General features: G+C 38.7%; 1 protein-coding gene across 1 annotated transcript in view; it reads right to left on the bottom strand.

The window, feature by feature from the left end:
• AKAP7 (A-kinase anchoring protein 7) overlaps positions 1-16,795 on the bottom strand; it is an 89,188-nt gene extending 72,393 nt beyond the window's left edge. The window contains exons 1-5 of the mRNA XM_050894516.1: positions 16,588-16,795; positions 13,343-13,492; positions 12,139-12,284; positions 7,151-7,287; positions 1,694-1,854 (exon numbers count right to left, since the gene is read on the bottom strand). Of these exons, the coding sequence (XP_050750473.1) occupies positions 1,694-1,854; positions 7,151-7,287; positions 12,139-12,284; positions 13,343-13,492; positions 16,588-16,780 (787 nt within the window). The 5' untranslated portion in view covers positions 16,781-16,795. The remainder of the gene's footprint in view (positions 1-1,693; positions 1,855-7,150; positions 7,288-12,138; positions 12,285-13,342; positions 13,493-16,587) is intronic.
• Positions 16,796-26,309: the final 9,514 nt, after the last annotated feature.

Here is a 26,309-nt window from a genome sequence, read left to right on the forward strand (position 1 = left end):
GTCCAAAGGACTAAAGAAATACTTGGTAGATTCAATCTTTGAAATAATTGTGGAATTATTTGACAACTGAAACCTCCCTGGAACCGTAAGAACTGTTCAATTTCTACCATACTGAATATAAGAAATACTTCTCTATCCAGCGCTGCTTAAGATAATAAAGCATTGCCCAATAACAGCATAAGCAATTTGGTAAGCTGAAAAGCTCAGTCTTCTATTCAACCTTTCTTTAAAATGTAAGTTAAAAAATACTCAACATTTTGTAGATGCACTTCAGAAATTAAACTAATGAATTGCTAGAGAAAGCACTGTATAAATAAAGACTTTTTCCATTTTTTCTCTGCACTGGACTGCAAAGAGGTAGCGTGACAGCAGCAGTCTTTGCTACTCTGCAAAATGTCTTATATGGGTTATTGCACTATTAAAAAATGGTGTGACCTCACATTCCTCAGAGCACAAAAGATAATTCATCAATACTGAAAAACTCTTTTAAAGAGTCTTTCCAAGGAATACTTGGAATTGCTGGGATAGTTTTAAAGGACACCAGTGAATTACAGACAGTACTGTTCTCTGAGAATTTTTATTTAATAACTGTAAACAACATAGTTTAAGTATAGACCCATAGACAGATAAAAAACTCCACTCTACCTTGTTTTGGTCTAGGTACTGACTGCTGTTTCTCAGCTGATATTTATACTCCTTTTAATTTATATATTCCTACTGACTTGAACTGTATCTTTGGATGCACTTTATCTGACTGGCAAAGGCAGTGGCCTTAGCTCCACTGTTACTACAGAACTGAGAGTTTTGCTCTTGAAGTGAACATGTGGGTGCACATGCATAGTGAGTAGCATGTACCTGCCACATCTTTCAGTAACTTCCTAATTGCTAAAGGAAGGCAATGAACATTGAACAAGCCACAGACTAGTTCCATAACTGCTCCAAAAAAAAATTTCAGGCTAAACCAGCATGGAATCCAACTCCATTACTCTGGCAGATGAGTCATGTCCTTCTCCTGAATTCCCCTTATCCTCCAGGGGTCCAGAGAAAGTCCAGATTTTAGTTTATACAAAAATGGAAGTGTATGTATAAAGTACATATATATACCTATACATATATACATGTGTGTATCTATGCACTTATACATGTGGGAGTGGTAAGTTACAGTTAATTCACTGAGATTTAAGAGTGATATGTATAACACACAGTAAACACAAAACTCAAAGACTCCCCAGACCATGGAAGAGGAAAGAATGTCACTATCTCTCAGTGCTCTACTGAGCATGAACACAAAGGAGAGAACTATGTAACTTTGCAAGTCTGGTAAGACGCATCAAAGATACAGTTCTTAAAGTCAGTAAGTATGAATATACAAATTGAAAGGAGTATAAATATCAGCTGAGAAACAGCAGACAGTACTTGGACCAAAACAAGGTAGAATGGAGTCTTTATATCCATCTACAAACCTGCACTACGTTTTTTACATATACTAAATAAAAAGATATCAGAGAACAGTACTGTCTGTAATTCATTAATATCCTTTTGAACTATGCTGGCAAATTCGTTATGTAGCCTTTGCAGTTGTTAAAGGTAAATTAATGTTGACTAAATCAGCACCAACTTATCTTTGTGCTCCATTCTCATCTACATTGTCAAAAAGTCTTTAAAGCACTTAAACTAGATTGACAAGTTGTACCTGCTATTTCCGTAAGTATAGTTGTATGATCATTTTCTGCCAACTTCACAAATCCAACTTCATTTTTGAAGTGATCAATTCCTTGAAAAGATAAATCCACAATTTTTCCTTTCAGGAGATCTTCTACAAAATCCTTGCTGTCTGAAAGAGCACCAACTGCTCTGTCAAGAGGAAAGAAAATATCTATATGAAAGTCAAATATATTAATACTGTTTACATTGCTATTAATCATTATATCCAAAAAATCTCACAAAGTTTTATTAGTATCAATTTATTATCTACTCAGGTACTTTTGCACTACTTCCTATCAATGCAGTCAGTATTATTATTACCATTTTATAAAGGTAAACTTTATAAAGGCATACACCCTGCTGTAAAACCACAGAAATAATAAGGCAGACCTGGCAGCAGGTGTAATTCCTCGAAACAATTTATCTCAGTCCTCAAGGTGACTAGATATTAAGATGATAGTGTCTCTATTACTCTGTGCATCCCATTTAAATAAGATGCTTACTCGGAAGCATTTGGGTTTCCATTCTTAAATTAATTAACTTTTTTTATCTCCTGATAGCTCAACTGAACACTCTAAGATTCTGCTTCATTCAAAGTTACTACAGAGTGTTACTTAATATTACAAACAGAGGTTAGTGACATTATATATACGTAATGATAAAATTATATGGAAATTACTATTAAGCTTATTGAGAACTGTTATTAAAAGAAGTACTATCTAAATTGATGCTTACTTTCTTTAAGAGATAAGTAGCATGCACACATAATCTACATGTAACTTAAGAAACAGGAGCAAGCCTGGTAACCTTTTAATAATTATTTTAATTAGCCACATTAAGTGTATGTACAATTACATGAAATATTTGTTTTGACCTGGACTTGAAGTGATTCACATGCTAAACAAAAACTATATAAACATTCTTAGTCTCTTCTAAAAGATCTCTCACATGCTCACAGTTTTTAATTCTATTCAATGAAACTGAATTTAAACTTTTCACTAAACTGATGTTGACTTTACAAACACTAGATGGCAGTAACAGGTTAAAAACTCTGGAGAGTTTATTTTACTTTTTCTGACCTAGCTGGATGAAAGCCATCACCGTGACTTCTAAAGTAGGCTAAATTATATTCTTTAAGCCTGTACAATTACAAACAACTCTACACACGTTTCCATTGTGTTTAACAAGATGGACTCTTGATGAAAACTATGCATTTAATTGAAACCTAGGCCAGGTTAAGAAAGATGTTAAGGTTGATTACATGACAAAATATCCTTGATTGATATAGTCCTCCTGTGGTTTTTTTATAGGGCTTTAATCTACAGCCTAGAAGTACTTTAGCTCCTATATAACCACTTTAAACAACAATGCCATTACTTGTTCCTTGGCAAAGATATTTTTCTCTGAGCATAGTCTCTGCCACTTACCCACCCTTTTATCACCATTAGACAAGCCTGTTCCTGTGTCTTCCATATGCGCTATACTTCAAGACCTTTCAAAAACGCCATCTAATACCATTATACCTGTCAGATTACTTCACAGGTAATCATGTGTAGATTTATTTACCAACATGAACCTGAAAATTGTTCCAAAACAAGGACAAATATTTCAAATACACTGTGTCAAAGATTGCAGTGAGCTTTCACGTAGTGAATCATTCACATACCTAAAACCCACCTCTGGAATCTTTGCATCTGAGAACTGGTACACAGAGAGTAATGGAAAGCTCTGTTCCCCAGCTGAACAAAGATTTACAGTTCCATACTGTAGGGTGTGCTGCACAACTCACTGACCAGCTCAACTCTACCTCATGGGGTCTATGAAAGGTCAATTCAAACAGTGCAGTGTGTTTTCAGTTTAGCACTGTGTCACTGAAGATTTGGTTCTACTTTTTCTTTTATACATAATCTTGTAACACTAAAATATTTCAGAAAATAGTTGTCATCTCACTGTAGCATATTTTGTATTTTTGTATTCTATCAATCACTTTATAACGTGTAACAATTGCTTTGTAAGAATAACGCACAAGGACAAACATTTCCACTGAAGTCAATAGCAAAAAACACAACAGTGGTATTTTCTTTTTATTCCATATCAAATAGTATTTACGATGCCAAATAGTAGTTACACTCAGTGCAACTAACCCACAGGGATAACAAAAAAGTTTACAAGCATTTTGCTCCAAAGTGGAGAAAGGAAACAAAAAAAGAATTAAGCAGCATATTCTAAATGAATACAAAGTAGGATTATAGAAGCAGTGCCTGTTTTTTTCTATATTGTTGTAATGTATTGTAGCACTTTAAAATGATGTAGTTTCTTTTTAGAAATTTCTGAATTGTTAATTTTGATTACTTGTTAGAAAAAGCAACCTTGCAAAAAAAGCCAAACTGAATCCTCTCAGCTCTCACATTTACAATGAAAAGGTTAGATTCACAGAGTCTTTGATACATAACAGGCAAGAAGAACTTGACACTATAGTCTTGTAATGAAGGCATTTACTGCGAAGGCAGGCATCCTGATTTCTAGCACCTGATTCCATGACTATGCATACAGTTAGCATGGACTAGAAGTCCATTGCATGAAGTGAGTGCTGTTATGACTCTTGCTTGCTTGCTTTCTTAATGGTTTTTAAAATCTCACATTCCTGATTTCATATAGTCCTACAAAAAGAGATGTAAAGTGCATTCATGAAGGCTAGACCACAGCCAATCAGTTAGGAAACTCGCATGGGAATTGCAGGTCTGGATTCCCTTAAAAAGAGCAGCCTGGAATACAGATCTTCCATTTTCAGGGTGAAAGCTGTATGTACTAAAATACCAAGCAAAGGGCTTTGTGCTGAACTGAATGTTATGTTTAGCACATTCTTATCATGCGTTTTGACTTCAAATAGCATTCAACACATTTCATTTCTGTATAGACAGAGGCACTATTGTGCAAACACAGTAGAAAAACTGTAGATATCTAAGTAACTTAATGGATCCAGACCTGAGGATCTGTGAACTCTCAGATGCCCAGCTGACTAGCTGCACTTTGTTTGAGGGATTACTCTCACCCTACGTTACACACAGGTTCTTTTGCCAGTCTGGATCTTGGTTTCTTTCCATTAACCTCGTATCAAAAATTGGTGAAGCAAAGAAAGGAAAATTCAACTTTTTACTCTTCAAGTTCTCCCAAAAGATTAAACAGAAAACATCAGTTATAAAAAAAAAAAAATAAGAATCCTGTATAATAGAAAATGCAATCTAGAATACCTGAGGATAGCTGAGCTAGATACCTGTAGAAGGCATCTGGCCAGGGAAGGGGTGAATCACTGGGGAAGCTGCTGCTGACTAGAGGACAGCTCCTGGGTGCCTGGACTGTGGAGTTCTGCTGGGAGAGGCAGAGAAGAACTCCGTAAGTGCGTGCTTCGGTGGCAGTCGGACAGTGAGAGCTGAGAAGGAGCTCAAGGAGTAGCAGAAGATACTGAATTTGAGAATATTTGTTTTGACATACAGTTTAGGACTCTAAAAAATGTTCATGAGGAGGCACACTTGCCTTTGAGATAACCTCTCACATTCCCTTTTTCAAAAGTTCATACTTCAAACCCTTTTTAAAAAAATCTTGCGCACACAGTCGGTGGTTGTTCTCACTGATTTTCAGGTGCTACCACAGTTTGCTCATCAGCCAGGGCAGGAGGAAGCTGGTGTGCCTGGTCCAGGAGACAAAAGGCACATGGAGAGGAGAGGGAGTCCAACAGATCTACTATCCTTTGCTTTCCTTTCTATTCTCTGTTCCTGGCTATCTGTTTCTCTCCCTTTAGATCAGACCGTTGGAGACGAGGATGCTGACAGACTCACATCGTCACAGGAGAAGTAAGAGTGTAGAGGCCTCAGGGATATAGCATTCAAGGAAACAAGTGTGAAAAACAAGCAGGTATCACATTATTTTCAGATGTGTTAAATGTTTTTACCCAAAATACTTCTACTTATTAGAAGCATGCCCTTGACTACCAAATGGTTCCTACATTCTATCTTGGATTCTTGCTTTCTTATGAGCAGTCTGCACTTTGACAGCCAAACCTTCTGAAGGAAAAAATTACTCAACACACGCTTATTAGAGACAATATTTTGTAAGTGTATTACCATAACCAAAGCAATGTCTCACTGCACTTATTCATTATTTGATCTAGATAATTCAGTACATGGACCGCATGCCTGCTAACACTGCGGAGAAAACTAGTAAGAGATATATATATGTGACAGAGGGCCCCTGAAAGAACTCATCTGGGGGAGATGAAACTGAGAGGCTTCTCTTTCACAGAATTATAAGGATCTGATGAATTTTGATTCATTAGCAATTCACTACAGAATTGACACATAAGCAATGGAGATGTTTGTAGAATGTTTGTAGATGTTTGTAGAATGCCAGTAGGCCATTTATCAGCATTTTACATAATACTCTGTTACAGTTACCGAAGTGTTTGCAATCTCAATTCTGCAATTATAATGTGCGAATATAGAGACATCACATATGCAGGCATTGGGCACCACATCTAAATAGAAACTGTTGAGAAAGTCTGTGTAAAGCAGGACTATAAAATACAATGTATGTTTTAATTTCAAGTCAAAATTACAGCTAGACACACAAATTATTATTCTGAACATTCATAAATTACAGCTGTATAGACTTAAAAGTCTGAACATCTTCATATTAACCATTGAACTTGTACGTTAAAGTAGGCTTGTCAGATAGCAGTACAGCATGTGATAAACAGTAAAAAACACCAAAGAACTGCATTTTTAAGCAAGTAGTCGCATCTAACACTTAGACACATGACGTCATTGTATAATACATACGCCTTTCCACAACTTTTCTACCTTTTATATGATCAAAAAAAATCAGCTATATCACTGAAGCAACATAAAAATTACACTTTTGATAAGCTCTAATAGCCACCTCTCTTTTAGTGTACTTAAATTCTGAGTATAATAAATTCATTTGGGGACATTAAAAAAACTATAACTGCATAAGGCATTAGCTTGGAGCTAAGGTTTATTTCATTAAAGTCTTTCAGTGACAATTACTAATGTGGCTTATAACATTTGCTAAGCTATGAAATTCTGAAAATTCTCCTGTTAATCTGTTCAGTGTCACCTATATCAAAACATTGTTTTAAAATAATTACTTTAGCAAACATGAGATTTGTGCATGCAAGTTCAGCACACAGTAAGAAAAATGCAAGGGAAAAAAGCACACTTTGTTCAGAGCTCATGACGTACCATAAGTTATGAAAATGGCTAATATTAAGATTAGCATTTTAAGAACAACATGAATTAAATGTTCAGTAACCCTAGTAATTTCGGGCTGTGTATTGCAAAAAATAAGCATCAGTTACCCCTTCTAGTCTTTTTATGAATTTCTCCAGCAAAAATACTTGTATATGCTTAATTTAACACCAAATACCTACATGCTAATTTCTTCTTCATTGGCTAAATGCATCACTAACATGGTGACATGCAACGAGCCAGAGCGAACCATTGCTTTGGAAAGCCTTTGATCCTTTTGTATTATTGCATCTTGGACAGCCTGAATACTGCCAGTAATCTGGGAAGAAAGACAGACACAGAAACAACAGTTAGCCATTACAATTACTGTATCCCATCATGCAAGTGAACAAGAAAGCACACAAACTGAAATCAAACGTTTATGTAAAAACCATTCTAGCAGAAGAAAGTTTTATCCTCTGACAAAGCTGTGCTAATTGACGCGAGTAAACCCAAAGTGGGTACGAATGGAGTGATTAATAAATCACTGGACACTCCCCATCACATCTTAATAGGAGTTTGCTTCCATAAGTATGATAAATTCCTGGAGCAGATTAAGATCATCCAGTTTTACACTGCCAGTAATCCAAATAAAAGGCTTCTTCAAGGACCTTCTCTGCCTGCTTTGCTAAACTTGTGTGTTGCTATGTGCAGACAAGCGTCTGGAAAGAGACCTTTACAGGATCAGGCACATACAAAACAGGAATATTCAGTAAATAATTTGTAGATATACCTGATTTACAATTCTGATTATACTGTCCAATAGACAGATATAATTTATGTACTCTCTTAAAACATATTTTAATGAATTTCCATACAACATGTATACAGTTCTAACTTCATCAGTCTTTTTCTTTAAAATTATTTGAATTACATTTTCTTCATTGAAAATTATTTGTATGGTTATACATGCTTTATAAATTGTATCCAAAATGTTTACAGTGCTTGCCACTATGATAGTTGTATGGTAGTGATTAAAAAAAAAAACAAAAAAAACCCACAAAAAACCAACCAAAGCTGCAATAATTCTTGACTATGTTAGTGGAAATTAAATCAAAGCCAGTAACCTTGACCATCTGACAAAATGAGTTATTTCTTAAAGCATGGTAAGCAAAGTCATTACAGACAAAGCAGCTCTGGTGTATAAAGTCTAAAAGAAGCACACAGAAAACTTCAATCTCTTTTTTTTTTTATTTGAAACTTGGTGAATGCTTCACAAATATACCATACATACTGACTTTTATAACATAAGCACAAGTAGCTCTTAGGGTAAAAAAAAAAAAAAAAAGCCTTGATATATTTTGGTAGCTCTGTTAATCATAAGGAACACATAAATTTCCTGAAAAAACACAATCTAATGGGAGTGGTCAGTATTTTTCTGACCGAATTTCTTAAGATGAGTTTTGCCATGCAGGAGTTTTACCTAATGTGCCACAGATATCTAGTAGTGCCATATAAATAAAACCAAATTATAACTGAAAGGAACCAACTCTAAGAAGGGTGGGGAGGAAGAAGGAAGGTAAAAGCCACTTGCCAGAAAAGGTGATATGGCATCTACAAAACCACAAGTGTCTCAGGTAGTGTAAGACATATGAAGAAAACTGCACCAACATTTTGATCATAAGTCATGTTGTAATAAGACCATCTTACTTCATATGTCAGAACTGATCTTATCCTGGATAAATAACACTTTTATTGTCTCAGATATAGGAGAAATTTAACCCACATTTAAGCAAAAAATCTGGTAAATGTAATCCCTGATAATTATAATGTATTGACTGCAAAATTATTTAAGCAAATGCAGTTATCTCTGTAAAGAAAAAAAAAACCAAACAAACCTCAAAAATGAAATCACCTATTGTATGAATTACAATTTTCAACTATTGCTTCTAAATTTAATTTGCACCTGAGAGGTGGCAAAGAAAAAAATATAAATGTAAGTGTACAAGCCCTTCAGAATACAGAAGACAGGTGTGGAACTGTGTTATCATAGCAGTAAGACCATCCTAGCTCTGAAAAAGATCAACGTTATTCAGCATTCAGATTAGCAGCCAATACCCCACATCCCCTTACCCAAATAGTTTCCTTCAGTAGTACTTCCAAGTCCCTTCCTGCTCATGTCCTAAACTACCTCCAGCTCCCTCATACAGTTCAGTTCTGGCTTGGGCGAGAAACGACACATGCTGTGGCTGATTTTCAGCTATAAGGGGTTGACTGGCTAACAAACAGGCAGATATTCATTCGTCAGCTGGCAGGTCTAGAAGAATAGGTAATTGCCACACTCACGCTACAGTCTTTAACACAAGCATGTTCTTTCAAGGCTCTCTCTTCTACGCAAGCACCAATTCCACAAAAGTTGTAGGAAATAAGTACCTCTGAGATGTCAATTTTTTTATCCAAATTTGGACAACAGGTTGAAAACCCACAGCAGGTTCAAAACCCACAAAAACCCAATGGGGTTATAACAAGGCAAATGCATAGGCAGGCTCACATCTGTATAAACACCATTAGGAAACCAAGCTAAAAACCTAACGAATAACATACCTTTGGAACAGGATTAATTCCAAAGATGGCCAGTTAGCAGTTCCAGAGACAAACTACTGTGGAACCCACCAGGCAAGTATGAAATGAGCTGCCTTTTTGATAAAAGCAAAATAGAAAGAAGACTGAGCATGTTCTCTCTCTCTGGCTAAGTGACAACATTCTACACAATCTACACTATTTGAAAAGAAGAAAAAAGTTTTCAAGTACATTTTTGTGAATTTCAGGAATTTATTTTTAATATATTTTTCCAGAAGTTATGTGATCAAAACATAACACAATAGCTGGGCCATAGCTGGGCCATCACAATGCATAACTTCAGATTCGTTCCGTTTTCTTCAATAAATCTAAGGTGCAATTAACACTTGAGTGTGCTGAATTTTAATTAAGTGAACCAGGACTCTTTCTACATGTCTGTGTAACTAGTTATGACCCACTACATAAACAAAAACTTTAAATTGCTATTTAACCTGCTATTTACATTACCTTACAAAGTTTTATGTTACATTTCAACCATTATCATGCTGACTGTTTCTTTTAACTTGAGATTTCCTAACTTAACTAAAAGAAATGTCTGAAGGCAGATCATACTCAATAATTCCACCCTCAGATTATTTTAAAAAGTGCTCCAAAGTAAGGTCTCAAATACTGATTTCAAGGTCCCCTCTCCCCTTACTTGGAATATGTTATTCTGAAGAGTAATAAAATAACTTAGTTTTGCTTATTGCAAGGATACTACCAGCAAGTGAAAATAAAGACTGTAAGCTTTAAAGATTTAACAGATTAATTATAATTATAATCAAGACCAGAGAATCCTGAAAGGCTAACCTACCAAGTGATAACACATCAGATGAAACACAACTTCAAAAAAAATTACCAGAAAAGGACACAATGATAATCATCCATTTAACTATTTTTGCACAAGTAATAATGCAAAGTTCAATATAAATTCAAAATTAATGGAACACCACATTTTATTTCTGAAGATTCAAAACATAATTAAAATGAAAACAAGGAAACTGTTTAATTTCCAAGAGGAACAGTTCACTAAATGTTCCAGAAATATCCCTTATTACAAAATGGTTCTCTGTGTAAAGCTTAAAATACTACATAAAATATGAAAAAAGAGTACTAATGCCTACAACACTTCACTGGAATAAAATCAGATCCTCAGAAAAAGAAAGGTCTCTCATTACTAACTGAAATACTGCCAGTAATTACCGGATTCCCTCTGGCTATCAAGAAACCAGGTGTCTTAAGTCTAAATTTTGGCTAATGTTACCTATACAAATTCCAACGTGTATTTTCTACTTTCAGAACAACTCTACATCTAAGGCAAGTATAAACAAAACTTTCTAGCAAAGTCCTGGAATTCCCAAATGCTCTGAGATTTAACATAGTTGTTCCTTTACCTCTGTAAATGCTATAAGACTAAATACATGACATATAAAAAAGCATGCATAGTTAAGACTTTTCCACTCAACCAGCCATTCAACATAATAACAACTGTGAGCAGGAATTCTCAATTATCAGATTATGTAACCCCTACATTATTCTTGTACTTGTTAAATCATGGAACAGACAGGAAGAAAAGATATTTCAAACTAAGATGGCACAAAAGATCTCCCACAATAGTCGTGTCAGGCTATCCTGGATCTTCTAAAACCAGCCTCTACAATCTCTTCTTCACATAGTATGTTTTGAAGAATCAAAGACTGCACTCTAATTTTCAAACCTATTTTGGTTTACTTTCAATTCTGGATTCTCTTAATCTTTGACTTACTCAGAGAACAGGTAGTACAGAGGTAGGATGAGTTAAAATTCACTTGAGACAGCTCCTGGTATTAAAAAATAAACCTAAATTTGGAAATGGTGGTAAACTGTTGGGTTTAACTTTTTAAACATAATGCACCTACTTTCCTTGTTTACAGACACAAAAGGTATCGAAGTCGTACCAGAGACATCCCAGAGCATGTAAGAAATCATTCTCATTCACTGTCTAAATGAGACAACACATGCTAACTTCAAGAAAATACATTTTCTTAAAGAGCTCTCTGCACTTCTTGAATCCATTTGAACAACATCTCACTAAAACAACAGGTTGTTTGAATTTTAAATAAGATGATCAATTTTACTGGAAAACGTTAAACTACAAACTGCCTAGTTAAAACAGCAAGAGATCCATATTTAAATTCCTATCTATAAGGACAGCTAAAAATATTGCTAGGGATTTTCTTATTAAATTAAATAGGAATGTCTCTCTTCCTTATTCTAAGTGAATGACAAAATAAGCAATACCGGAACAGTACAGAGGGGAAATTTACGCCAGCTTCAGTCAAAATAATGTGAAATCCATAAGACTGACAAACTGAATAAAAAGATAAATATTTTTCCTCTAGTCTTTTCCAGATAAGTAATTTTATTCAGAAAAATGTTACATAAAATAAAGTGACTCTTTGAATAGGCTGCTAATCCTTTAAAAATACCTGGAAAAAAATTATTTTGCTCAAGATCACTGTTCTTCTTATAAACACATGCAGTTGTTGAAGTAATTCTGGTTATACCAAATTAGTATAATAAAGAATATCACCTCTGGATTAGTAATTGGAAGAGAAATGAAATAATTCGGCTGATACTGTTTTTTCTTTTTCTTCTTTCTCTCACTGCCTTCTTCAATTTCCCTTCCAGTAGTCCTCTTTCTTTTCTTTTTTATATTTATTTCAGAGGTTGCGTGCACTGAAGAGAAAAAAAAATTACTTTCAGCATACAGACAAATCAAAACAAAGATACACTTAATATCATGCCAACAGGAGCCGGACTTCAGTCAACCGACTGGAGCATGTCTTCCCAGTCATCTGATCTGCCCATACTCTGAACTGTCTGATTGGGATGCTACTCCAACCTGAATTAATGTAGTCATACAAATGGAGTACCATACTGGAACTAACAGCCTACACCTCTAAGCAGGGGTTATAAGCTGCTAACATAGACACGCAGCTTCCAAACTACTGCGCTTCATTTAGCCAACTCACACTGCAGTGTAACAGGCCTGCAAATTGTCTACACTTGAACGTGGACATGACTTTAGAGCAAAAGGGCCAATATCAAGTTTCAAAAATCCCATGCTTGCTGCATTTTTAAATATAAAACACGATAACACATAGGATTATTAAAGGAAAAGGTTGTATTAGACTAGGACTGGCCAACCTATAGTTCAAGGACCAAACCCAGCCCAGAAGAAAATTTAATCCAAGCCAGATCTACTTTCTACCTCCTCCTTTCCCAAAGACACCTTCCAATATAGCGAAAGAAAAGTGTGTGTCCTCGATTCTTCCTTTGCACCATAAATTATTTTTCTCCCAGCTTACTTCCTCAAGCCTTTGCAGACCCTCTCCCACCACGTGGCCAGATACATACCCATAAGCTGACCAGGCTGCAGACATCCACTGTCCAATTAGAGGTGCACTTCTAGCCCCATGCTGGGAATACACATATTGGAAGAGAGCTCATAAAAGCCATCACTTGAGAAGCTCATATACAGGAATGTGAATTGACATACGAGATGTCTTTATTCTGTGACTCATTGCTGCAATGGATCACAAAATGGTAAATTTTTAATATGCTCAAGTATTTGCAGGACTGAGTACTCATAAGAGAGGCTCTGGACTGGATCCTGTTCGCAGGGAGGCTACGTTCCATGTGCACAGCCCACTTGTACATGCCAACAGGCAGAACCAAGAACTGAGAGCGTGATGCATCTATGCTTCCACACTACTTCTGTTTAATATACTTACTAACAAATTCATCTTCCATATCTGTGTCGACAAATGGCATTTCTGCCATCAGAGATTCTACCAAATCAGCAGGACATGGCTCTTCTATCTGTTGTGTCCTTTTCTTATTCTCTTCAAAGATTTTCTTCTGCTGTACATTTTCCAGCCCTTCTGTAATACATTTAAAATAACATACTGGGTCTTAGTTTTTTATATAAACAGCTAAGAGACATTATACACAAGCAATATACCAAGTATACCTTTCTCTAATTATCAGCAAATGAATATTGACATATAACCCCCTTAAGAATGCTGGTCTTCTTCCTTGTCAACATATCAGCAAAAATACTTCAACGCTTTATGTGGAATAGCAAAAAAAGGGAGTTCAGCCTTCTGTATTTAATAACTTATGGTCTTGTTTGGTTCTAAGTAAATGCAATTACGTGCAAAAAAAAGGGATACTTATAACCGAGCATGAAAAAATAGTCTTCAGACATCACGTAAAGTTCATTTTAGATAACAGTAGTGGCGTATGAAAGTCAGTGCAGACCAACATTGGCAAATGAATTCCAATGTAAATACACTGAAAATGAGGCACAAAGGAGCAGGAAGGGAATCCTACCATTCCACATATAACAAAGAGTTCTCAGCTGACTATATCATTCAGGAATGAGATGATTATTCTATTCCTGCATCTCCCACACAGTATAGCATGTTATAGACAGCAACGATCTGAACTTCTCGTTCTAAAAACTGACTTTTAGTATTTAAGCTAAAGAAGGAATCAATATAAATCAAAACTCATCTTGCATGTATAAAGATATACATGAAGTTCTATCTCAGAGTAATACCACAATGACAGAATAATCTCCACTAACAAGTTTTTAAAAATGTCTTTTTCCCCCCAAGAGTACTAACTAAGCATGAGTCATTTCCTTATGCCTGCTTCATGTTTCTGCATCAGTAAACTCTAGTATTTGCGTATTAAGTTATACCTTAAAAAATGAAAAAGTAAAATCTTCTCTAGCAGCAAAAAATGTGCACATAACCAGGCATCCAGCAATATTCTTTTGGGACAACTCCACAATGGGATTACTGTAGTGGAAGAAGCCTTATGTCAGAATTGCAGTTTATCCCAGGACAGCTCATTACTACAGACAATACACTTTCAAAGCTCCTCTTGTGACCAGTGCAGATAGTCCAAATCTGGCCCAAGGGGAAAATCTGGCAGCAAAAGTGCATATTATGTTTTTGTGGCATGCAAAGCTACACTGCACATATAAAATCAATACTACAGACCCAATCTGGGTTATTATCACCCTGTGGAGTGTTTCTTGCATATATCACTTTATGCTAGGGAAGATAAGTAAAAGAACAACCTGATTAAATGCTAATTCACTCCAGCCTAAAGTAGGGAGGCATAAATCATTCTGTGGTTGTGGTCTGACACCTAACTTTATCCCCGAGGCTATTAAAAAGAAACAAAGTATTTAGATTTGTTGCTTGTTCCCCCTGCAGACACTAAAGAACTATGTACAACAAACAGATGTTGAAGCAATGATAAAATTATTACTTAACATTCAGATTAAAGTAAAGCTCACACAAAACAGATTGTTGCTGGTGATCCATAAGCATACAGAAAACAACAATCTTTCCCTCAAAGAGATCTCAAAGTGAAGGACAAGACAGAAATCCATGAAACTGACAAACAAGTAGGCCAGTCTGGGGCAGAAAAGTTATCAACAAGATTAAAAAATGCAGAATCATAACCAGCTGGGAGCAAAAAGGATTTATTAAGGTAGAATCAGCTGCAGAACGACTCACATAAATCTGAGGGGTGTATATTGCAGATTATGTGTTTCCTTTGCTCTGTCTGCTCAAGAAGCAATATACTTGTGCCACTTTGAAAAATTCTGTCTGCTCACAGTAGCAGATGGGCATAGCAAAGGCACAGCTAGCGATTAACAATATCCCTTCTCAAATCAATTAGCTGAACTGAACAGGCACTGCTTCTAAATTCCACAGGTTGTGCCCCAAGCAAAAAACTCCATCCCTCACCTTTTCTGAAATATTTATTAACGAAATCAGCAACAAAATTCAAGAATTGTGTTCTAGTCACTAAACCAACCTGAAAACAAGATTTTTCAGAATTCTTGACTTAATGTTGACAATCTGAGACCTAAGTAACAAAACCAGCTTCCATGGGAACTCCTTGACCATCAAGCTGTTATAGGATAAACTTTTTTCTTAATCGCATGCTTAATTATATTAGCCTGAATTTCATATATGAACAGGTGTATACATTATTTCCATATTTGTATTTAAATGGCTGCTGATCTTCACCAGTATTCAAGTCATCTGTTCCAGCAGAAAAAAAAAATCATGATACACCTAGTTCATAAGGAAGAGAATACAAAAATAACGTGCAATAAAACATATTTGACTGCATTCTCTTCCCAGCCCTCTTCTCTCCACACTTATAGTTTCAGATAGAATAATCTTCTATTATTTGACACCCACACATCAGAGATCACAGTGAGATTAGGTCTCCAGGCATTGTTCCCTGTTTAATATGTTTCTGTTAATATGTTTAATATGTTTATTTTCATATGTTTAATAACAAAACCTTTGGAGACAATTTAACTGAAAGCTGCTGTAGAAACAGATAGTCTTACTCTCCAGGCACTTTGAACCTCTGGTGCCGGCACTAGTGTTTACATAGTCAGAGAACTGAAAAAGCTTAAAAAAAAAAAAACCAAAAACCCAAACTGTGGGAAAAAAACCGGTAGGTTTAGTATTCAGCCAGGTCACATGCTTACACTCACTGCAAGCCTGGGGACAGAGCGGGGCGGGCAGGGAAAATAAAAGGCGAAGTACTTTTTAGCAACAGCCCACAACTACGCTGAATCGTTCTCCCCTACGATCACCGCAACCCCTGCTGTGAAACCTACCTCCTTCCGTTTTAACACCCGAATGTGTGTGCACAAGCTACAGGTTTTTTTTACCGCCGCTCGGCCCAACGGGACCGTTTAACGCCTAACGGACGCCAGCAACGTCGGGCCACCCCCTCCTCGCAGCACGACCCACACGCTGCCCCTCAGCAGCGGAGGGCGCCCGGCCCCTGCTGAGGCGCCTGCGAGGCTCGGCGCCCGCCTCCCCCGCCGGTTGCGGGCAGGCGCCCGCAACCGGCGGGGGAGGCGGGCGCCGAGCCTCGCAGGCGCCCTGCCCTCTTCCCCCTGCGCAACGCCGCCTCGCCGCCTCCTCACCGTGCTCCGGGGTCGCGCCGGCTACGCGGGAAAGGTCCCCGCCGCCGCCGCCCCCCCCCTCCGCTCCCGCCGCCGGCCGCAGCGCCATGAGGCGCGGGAGCGCCGGCGTGGGCCGCCGGGCGAGGAAGGCGCGGGCCGCCGCCGGCCGCGCCGAGTAAAGCGCGGGGAGAAGCCGCCGCAGCAGCCGCTGCATGCCCGGTTAGGGCGAGCAGGGCTGCCCGCCAGGAAAGCGCGGGCCGGAGGGAATACCAGCGCAGCCGCCGCGCCTCTCGGGCAAGCGGGCGCGGCACTCGGCGGGAGCGCGGGGCGGAGGGGGGAACAGGGCCGTGCGCCCGCTGGACTACAGCTCCCAGCGTGCTCCGCGCCGGGCATGGCGGGAGGCGGCCCCGAGTCTTGCACGTCCCCAGCCGTCGCCTTCCTCTGCCTTGCGCTCTGTAATGGCGGTGTTTGGCTGCGCCCGCCAATTCACAGGGAAGGCACCCAGACAGTGCGTCCTGAGGCGTGAGGTCCGCATGTGCACGCGTTGCTGTCACTCAGTATTTTAACGAAATGCGGCTGCCCGAGCGCTCGTCCCACAGAAGGGCTGCGACTAGTGGGAGCGGTTTGGGCTGCTGTCTCCCCAAAATAACCAGTTGTTGCTTAGGGCTGCAGAGCAATAATTAACATCTTTAGCTGCGGTCTGGGGGAGAATAGATGGTCTTGCTCTAAATTTGCTCTAAAGTCCTTCCTTTACGCAGCCCTCCCACCCTCCCACATAGCCCCGGACCGCTCTGACCACTGGCATTAACGCCTCTGCTGTGGCCGTACAGTCTCCTGTTGGGAATTGGCCTCTGGGATGTACAGGAGAGGCTGCTTCTCTGAGGCAAGGAATGGGAGACGCGCTTTTCCTGCTTAAATAAAGACTTGGTGCCTCTTGGAAGCTAAATCCTGTCGCTGTGTTCTGTGGGAGAAGCCAAGCCAAATGTTGCCTGGTGCTTTTGCAGATCGGTCTGCGCGTATAGACCAGATCTGAGGGAGACGATTGTTTATACGTACATAAAGATTCCTACTGTCATTTTTAAAGATAGTAGGGATGGCAAAAGCAAATAAATAAAATTGGATGGTCGTGATAGGGAGGAAGCCGCATGGCTACTGGATGTTAGAAGCTGAGAGATGAGTGAAAAATGAGGCCAGTTTCTGTATTTGGCTCCTCTGTACCTTCCCTTTCTGGGAGATAAAATCAGTTTGGAAATATTTTACCACTATTTTGACCCATTTTGTGCTGTGTTTGCCTTCATCGTCTTTCACACAGTATTTTCATTTGGTCTGCATAGTCCTGTGGAGACCGAAGGCTGAATGTGACACAGAAGTCCAAGTTCTGTGAGATCAAAGAGAACCTTTAGGATGAGGCTGCTGGCAGTTTTTCTTACTATATGCATTTCATCTGAATATCAGCTATCATTAGGAGACTAAATACATAAGTGGTCACCTCTTCCTAGCCTGTTAGCATTGGCAAGTAAGATATTCCCATAAAAATTTGATTCCATAGAGTTATAGATCAAATACTGGGAGAAAATCTTTTGGTGTCAAGTGTCTTTTTAAAAATATGAATTTAAAATGCAGTTTTGGATCTGAAACTGCTCCAAATCAATTCATTGGGTGTGTCGCAGAAATCTTCAGCAAGAAAACCCTAGAAAAAACATTTCTGTTTGTATAGTTGACAGGGCAGTCCAATGCAACATTTAGATTAGTTAACATTTAATAGTCCTCTTAACAATTGAAAACACAATGCATTATTAGTGGAGCTAAAATTGTGTCTAACCAATATCCACTAGCCTAGCACTAATATGTAGATGTATTCTTTGGGTTCATGACGTGCCTGAATATACTATCTACAGGATGCGAGGAAGTGAGAAATTAAAAGCACCTTAGCTGGAGCTGGTAACAGTTACCATGAATTGTCCCTGCAAGTCATAAAAGTGGTGTTGGAGGGAAATGTTCAATTGTGGACTAGAAAGCTGAAGTAACAAGTTGTGATTTTTTTTGCCTGCCCAAATACTGCGCAAGTTTCACAGAGGTCACTGACCTGGTGCCTGGCAGAAACTGGTTTTCACTAGCGCTTAGGTTTGGGCTAAAGCCAGCACTTTATCAATTTTCTGTGGCCTTGCCTTTATTAAAGAGAGTTTCTGATTAACCTCTCAGCGGTACAGTTGTCCCTTTGAGGAAAAAAAATATCACATAATGACAGCTGAGTGACGCTAACAGAAAGAGGAAAGAAAGTCAGCCCTACAAATGTATTTGCTTACACAAACGCACTGCCCGTGCCTGTTAGCCTCTCACCCACCTTACTGTCTCTTAATCCACTCTCTAACTTCAATCAAATTCAGCAGAGAGTAAGAGGATTCAGAGGTATCATATTCCCACACCTTTCCTGAAAATTAGTGGTTTGGGAGAAAAGAGAGACTCATTTAGCTCCCAAATGAGGAAAAGAAGAAACAATGCTGTGCGTATGTTTTTCCATGAAACAGTGGCTGGCCACAGGTACTGGTCAGCTCGTTACACGATAGGTCATGGTACATATTATCAATACATATTATGTCTTATCTTAGTCAAGCAAGAGATATGGGGGAGCTATGAGTATTTGGGACATGACTCACTGTGGGAGGTTAGGAAATAAAAGGGCAGGAATGGGATGTGTTACAGGGAGGCCTAAATATCGGAAGGGAACATTGGGATATTGTGTAGGATGTGGGAGGGAGTTGAAGGTATTGTAATGGGAGGGCATGGAGACTATAGGGGAAGCTTGGGTTATTGTGATAAGAAGGGAGGACAACAGATACAAAACAAGTCTTCATTACTGACACTGCTGGTACAGCAACTTGTTTTCTGACAGGTGAAGAAGAATGGACCATGATCTGGTAGTAATAAGAGATTTGCTAGAGAAACAAAGAAAAGTGTGAGTTGCAGAACTACAGATAATGGAAAATGAGAGGTGGAGGAGTGCCTGGGATAAAGTAATTTAATGCAAAGATCAAAAAGCAAATAGGCTAGTTTCTACAATAACTGGTATAAAAGGAAGAAGCTCATGAAGATGCTATCAGTTGTATTTAATGAATAGAAACTACATTTGATTGACATCTAACATGAATATGAAGATTAATGTGAAAAGGAATAACGTAAATGGATATTTTCATGATCTGTTGCTCACAGGTAGTTCGTTTACATTGCAGGAGGAGGGAACAGAACAGTGGTAATCAGCTGAAAAATTAACTGATTACTCAGAGCAGCAATTCTTCACTTGCTACCCTCTGGATAGCGACCTGTTATGAGGGACACTGGCTAAAGATCAGCATAGACACTCAAATGCTATTAATGTCAAGGTATTGTTTCAGATACTTCCAGGTTCCTCCAGGCTTTTTGAGGAATGATGACTGTTGGGTAGAGAGAGGATTCACCTAACGAAGTGGGGCATGAATGTCTTTGCCAACAGGCTTGCCAGCCTCATAAGGAGGGCTTTAAACTAGATTATTGAAGGATGCAGAAGCAGTCTCATCAGACCTAAGTTGGAAGAGAACTGGAAAAGCTAGAAGGGATGTGCTGACAGAGAGGTAGTGGTAGATAATGGGAAAGCAGCATGCAGGACAGCATGATGGCAGAGGCTGTCCCTCTCTGCCTGAGCAAGCAGCATGCCTGGGCACCCATCCCATGTTCCTGCACACAGACTAGCATTTAGGGGGACCTCAACAGGCTGGAGAAGTGGAACAACGGATGCTTGCTACATGAAGTTCAACAAAGACAAATGTAAAATCTTGCATCTAGGACAGATGGGTTTTTGCAAAAGCAGCTGGATGCCCATCTGTGCTAGCTTACAGTCCATGACATTTTTTACTAACTTGGACTCTGCACTGGGCATTATTATTAGGGTGTAATCTCTGGCTTGAACTCCTACAGCCCTTGCTCCCTGAAAAAAACAATTATTAGAGCTAGTTCCTTTACCCATTTGCCCTGCAAATTGTATCTCATTGGCTAGTTTTAATATTTCCTTTAAATTCTTGAAGCAGCAGGGGTAGAATATGCTTTCCTACTCTAATTTTTCTTTCACTTGTCAGCACTGAAAATCCACCAGAAGTCATCTAGGTAAATCCTCATTCTGCAGCAGTTACATCATCCTTCTAGAGTCAACAAAACCAGTTTTCCCTATGTTGCTGCACCATCAGGTTAAAAGAAGCTATTAATTACTTTTGTCTCAGAAGCACAAATTCCATCAAACAATGTGATATACATAACTTCAGTTTCCAAAATATAGGGTAACTAGAATACAAATAATATTATGGAATACTTCTACTACATCATATTTTATAATGTGAGTAGATAGCTTTCTTTTTACTAAATATTTATACACACACAAACAAAACTATAAAATAGAAAATAACTTTAAGTTATTTTGATGACTACAATCTTGTTTCTCTTATTCCTAATACGTTTAATTTGGATTTAAGCAAAAAGTTGCATGTTCTGGAGACCATTAAGAATGGCAGTCTGCAAAGTGAAGACACCATTCAGTTTGATAGGAAACCTTCACAGATCTGCAACATGAAGACTGTACACTGAAATAAAAGCACATTTCTCTTTTAGGAACTTTACTAAACCCGCTGGACGTTTTAGCTCCAGAGGTCAAGTTAGGTTTGATCCAGAAGCTCCAGCTTCCTGGAGCTGTTCTTATTTCTGACTGAAATAGAGATCTTTAAAAAGTATGTGCAGGGGGAAAGTGGAGGGAAAGTGTTTTATTTAAAAAGAAGAAAACTGCCTGCAATTAAAAAAGTTTGATTTTGAATGCAGTGAATATTGCCAACTACATGCGGAAGTCATGCAGCTGAGACACTAGATCCTGCATTCCTTGAGTGAAAGACACTTCACTCGGAGTCTTAGGCAAGTAAAGAATGCAGTTCTGAATCCAAAATTCATATTATTCCAGATGTGGGTGGGGGAAATACGTATTTACTGACTAAACTGAAAAATTTTGATTCTCAGCTGCCTATCTGTTGTGTTTCTTGCTGTCCTCTCCCCTCTTGCTCTTCTGTCTGTCTCTCCCTTCAGCCACAAGCTTCTTTTTTAGCTCTGGCTTCCTTACCTTCCCAAGCTCCAGGTATTGCACAAACACGCTATGTGTTTGTCACTGCTGCGCAGGCTTCGTGTGTGGCCTTGTATCTTTTTTCCTCTTTTATCTATGGAATTTTTGTAAAGTTAGGATGTCTGTGGAATAGGGGCAGGATCTTTCATGCACATTTGCAGAGCACAAAGTCCAATTAAAAAGAAAGAAATCTAAGCTGCTTATTGCCAGAACAAAGTACAGTCCTTCCTGAAGTTCAGATCATCACGCTTACCTCTGCATGCATTTCTGGTGCATGCCTGACTTTCTTCCTAAGAGCAGCTGAGACATTAGTTCACAAGCACTACCAGAGCTTCAGCCAGTTGCTTCTTTAGCCTAAGATGTGAATGTACCTGCCCTGGGACTCTTCACCAGTCAATAAGACAGAGGCTTCTCCAGAGGGAAATTCTAATTCACATAATAAGTAAGAGTTGTTCTAGAGATGCTCTTCTCTCTCCATGGACGACAGAGATGGCCAGGACAACTAGGCTTCTGTCCTGCTTAGGCACGTCGGTTAGAAGGCTCAAGTTGGGTGAAATGGATCAAGGCCTGAATTTTGTGATCACCTGGTTCAGAATTAGGAAAAAAGCTTTGTGCTCTGGCCCAGTATTTCAGGCTCTGGCAAAGCCTCTTGGAGCCCAGACAATTAAATTCAACATCTACTCTCTAACTGGAAACACTTGTGTCAAAACAGCCTTTCTCAAATGTTATACTAACCCTCATCCAGTTGGAAGGACCTGATGATGGCTATGGCTAATGTTGCAAAGCTCAAGTGCTCAGAAAACTTCATGCAGTGTAGGTTTTGGGACTCTGCCAAGTTAGAGCCTACCTAGGAAGAAATAATTAAGCGGTGTTGTTTTATGTTTCACATGAATTTTGAAATTGATTTACCCCTGGTGTTGCTGGGCCTAACTGTGCAAAAAATCCCACCCACTGCTTTCACATCAGCCGTCTCTTAAGATGTCTGTTTATATTTAACCAGCAGTATAAAACAAAAAAACAGTGATGTTCAAAATACCTTTCCTACGAGCTATTCAGGGAAACAGTAACTTACTGTTTGAAGGAGAAAAGGGTCCCTGACCCAAACAGAAATGAGAGATCTCAGTTCTAACGTTGTTTTAGCCGCCACTTACACCTGGAGCAATGTGATCTGGCATCCAGTTTCTGTCACTGAAATCTCTTAAACAGTTATTGGATCAGTCTGTATGTATTGCTCTGAGGGTATTCACCATCTCTTTGCTGACGATGGAGTTTCCTGATCCTCTTCTTGAGGCTCAAGGTTTTAATGTGTCAAGTCACAAGGACGAACCAATTTAAAGCTCCCTTATTTACAATCACTATTTTAACTTACGTTAAGTGAAAGACTTAACTTGTGTCCACATTCTAGTATTACGACAAAGCATGAAAAAGGAAACAAATACAATTAAACAAAACACCTAAACACATTCTGGCTAACGGGAAAGAGATAGGTTTTAATTCTCCAGCTTAGCACATTGCTATGTCTTTAATAGTCGATTTCTTACAGTTCTTATTCAATCCTGCAGGCTTTTGTTGAGCCACTTTCAATTCACATTCACTCATACAGTAGCACTAAATATGCTGCAGTAACTGAAAGGGAGGAAACTATTTACATTTCCACTGTAAATCTGACTTTCAGTCCAGGTTAGAACAGTGTTTTCAGCACCCCTGTTGAAAGGACCAGGTTTGGGTCATTTTGCCAGGCATCCACTCTGTCTCCATAAGCCAGCATGTGCCCATTACCATGTACCTGCGAAAGTGGACTAACAGCTGTTTAATACAGTTAGTATAAAGTGAGGAGATGGTGGGGAAAAGCATCTCCCCAGGGCTCCAGAAGACCTGTAGTTCATTTGGTCTGATCACAACAGCTATTTGGTCTTACCACAAGAACTTGTACCCATGTAGGAGAGAAAAAAAGTCTTATTTTTAATCAGTTTCTGGGTGATTTTCATTTTAAGAGTAGAATTTTCTATGTAAGAAAATCAATCTATCTACAGCTTAAAAGTAATGAAATGTGGCTTACACATGTTTTGAAACACTGAAAGGAAGGAGCTCAGGCATACATTAAAATGCACTCTGTCAAGAACTCTACTTTTGGTGGGCAGCCAGAGAATCAATGCATTTTTTTGACACATAATTCATACTCAGTTCAAAATATTTCAGTATCAGATATGCTTGCATTCAGTTTTGACCAAATGGTATGATAACTTCCCGTGTAACATAGCATTGTGACATGACTGCTCTCTTTCTTTCTAATTTGCACTGGGTCCTAAAAACTTCATCATCATTATTTTGAGCAAAACAGATAAGCATCAAAATTGCAAATACTAGGCAAATTGAAAATAGCAGACAAACAATACTATGGGACATGTAGTTGTCTTTCTGCTGTGTCTTGGTACAATGGTACCTACAATCCTAAGAATAGCCTTCCTCACAGCGTAGCTGGCTGAGACAGGTAAGCTGCATGGAGACTTTCAAAAAGGGTGAAATCATACCCAGGAAAAGGTTGCTTTATGCTTTTGGGACAGTTAGGAAGGCACTAATAGGATCCCTCACTTGAGGGGCATTCAGTGAAAGAAGTCATGTTTTCCTGCAGTGGTGTAATATGGCCAGGACCTGTTCCCTTAATTGAAAAGGAGCAGGACCAGCAGAAGAACAAGGGGGGAAAAAAGCAAACTGAACTGCCAAAGGAAATGTTGAGCTGCACTTTTGTCAAATCTATGTGTGGATCTACAGCAGATGTTACCAATTATGTACTGTATTTGGAGGACTCTAGAGACTCATGGGAAGTACCACTAATGACAGTTGACTTGTCGTATCCATGTCATTAGAATGATAATGAGGGAGATTTCAGAGCAAGAGAGAGTGATTAGATAGAGCCCACTGACTTCCCATGAGAATTGGCAACCTAAGGGGCCTTTGTCCCTTTGATAAGTCTGTATGTACTTGCTTTTCTAGATGTTACATGTCTTACCCATTCAGCTCCAGGCTCAGTCAATATGCTGTTTACATTTGCCATCCAAATTTTTCTAAAATTGCATGTTCTACAGTCCAGTTTCTGCCTTACAGCTGAAACTGTTTTCACCCAAGTCTCAAATGACCCAAGTCCCAGAAACAAGACTCCATCATTATTCTTAGTGGCTAGTTGACATCTTTCAAATCATATGGTCAGATTTCTCTCACTGAAATCTTGTCTCACTTGCTTTTTTATGACAACATTGACTCATGATTCTTCCATTTTTCAGCTTTGCCTTTGGAGGATTTGTCTCACTCCTTCACCCCTTTCTGTACACCCTTCACTTCTTAGCCTCTTTCATCTAAAGCACAAGTTACTATGTTTATCAAAATCACTCCCAGGTCTTTCTCTCCTTCATATGTGTTTCCTTCTTTTCAAATTAAGATCTCAGCCTGTCTTTGACTGTCAGTCTGCCTGTGGATGTCTGGCTTTCAGCCCACGTGCAACATCATTAAACACAGTTCGTCCTCCCTCTCCATACTCCTTCAGTCACCAGGAGCCACGGCTTCCTGCCCGTCAGTTAGTACCTATCACATAGGCATTATGTTTGTCTCAACCTCTCAAAGCTTTTCTCTCAACCTGTCATAAGACGTGTTATGCAAAAGTTAACTTTTTATCTAAGATAGTCTTGTCAATGTAACCTATAATGCTTACTATTGAAATTCTTGTCCAGATCTTCACCTTACGTCTCAAGTACTGAAACATCCTTTTTTGTGGCCTTGACAAATACAATTTAATTCCCTTATGCAGTAATGTAGAAAGTCTTTGGAAAGGTAATTTTTCTAGAATTTCAACTTTGGCAATGTCACCTATGTTTAAATTCCTCCACAGCTTCTGTATTTCAGCAAACAACTTAGGTGTCATGACTTTCATTTTTTATGGTTGATGCCTGCCTTAATTATCTTTTGTTTAATACTGAGAAGGCTGATTTATTTTCCTGAAAGGTTTGTAACTTAATTTCTAAACAGGAGCTATAGTTGTGCCTGCATAGCTCAAGAGAAGCACAGTCCAGATCTTAACAACTGGTCTTGGGTACTGGAAACTGGATGGCTGTGTTACTGTGGCTGTACATCTGGATGAATATATTGTGCTTCTTAGCCGGGTAAACAGCCCAAAGAGAATACTGTGCTAATGAATTTGTTCTGCTTCCAGTGTGATGTTAACTCATTCAGAAGCAGCTCAAATATCTGTGCACATCATTACATTAGTACTGTGCAGACATAGAATCCATGTTTCTTCCTATGCTCCTTCTTCAGTTTGGAAAAAATTTGCTGTTAGCACCAGCAAAACTACTTTGTTGTTCTCCTTTAAACTGTTGTTTGCTATGATATTGCCAAAAAAAAATCCCAAACAACAACAACAACAATAATCCTTACAACTGCTGAGCTAGTAATGCACTAAGACAATCTTCTAAGCCGTTTAACGCTTGTCTTATGGCTCCCTTGTATATATCCCAGTCTATCTATCTCAGATGGAGCTTGTCTGTTTTAAAACTAAAAAAACAAGCAACAACAAATATCTGTCTAATGAAATCTGGACCAGAAAACTTCTTGTTTGTGT

This window comes from Gymnogyps californianus, chromosome 3 (assembly GCF_018139145.2).
Source record: "Gymnogyps californianus isolate 813 chromosome 3, ASM1813914v2, whole genome shotgun sequence".
NCBI lineage: Eukaryota > Metazoa > Chordata > Aves > Accipitriformes > Cathartidae > Gymnogyps > Gymnogyps californianus.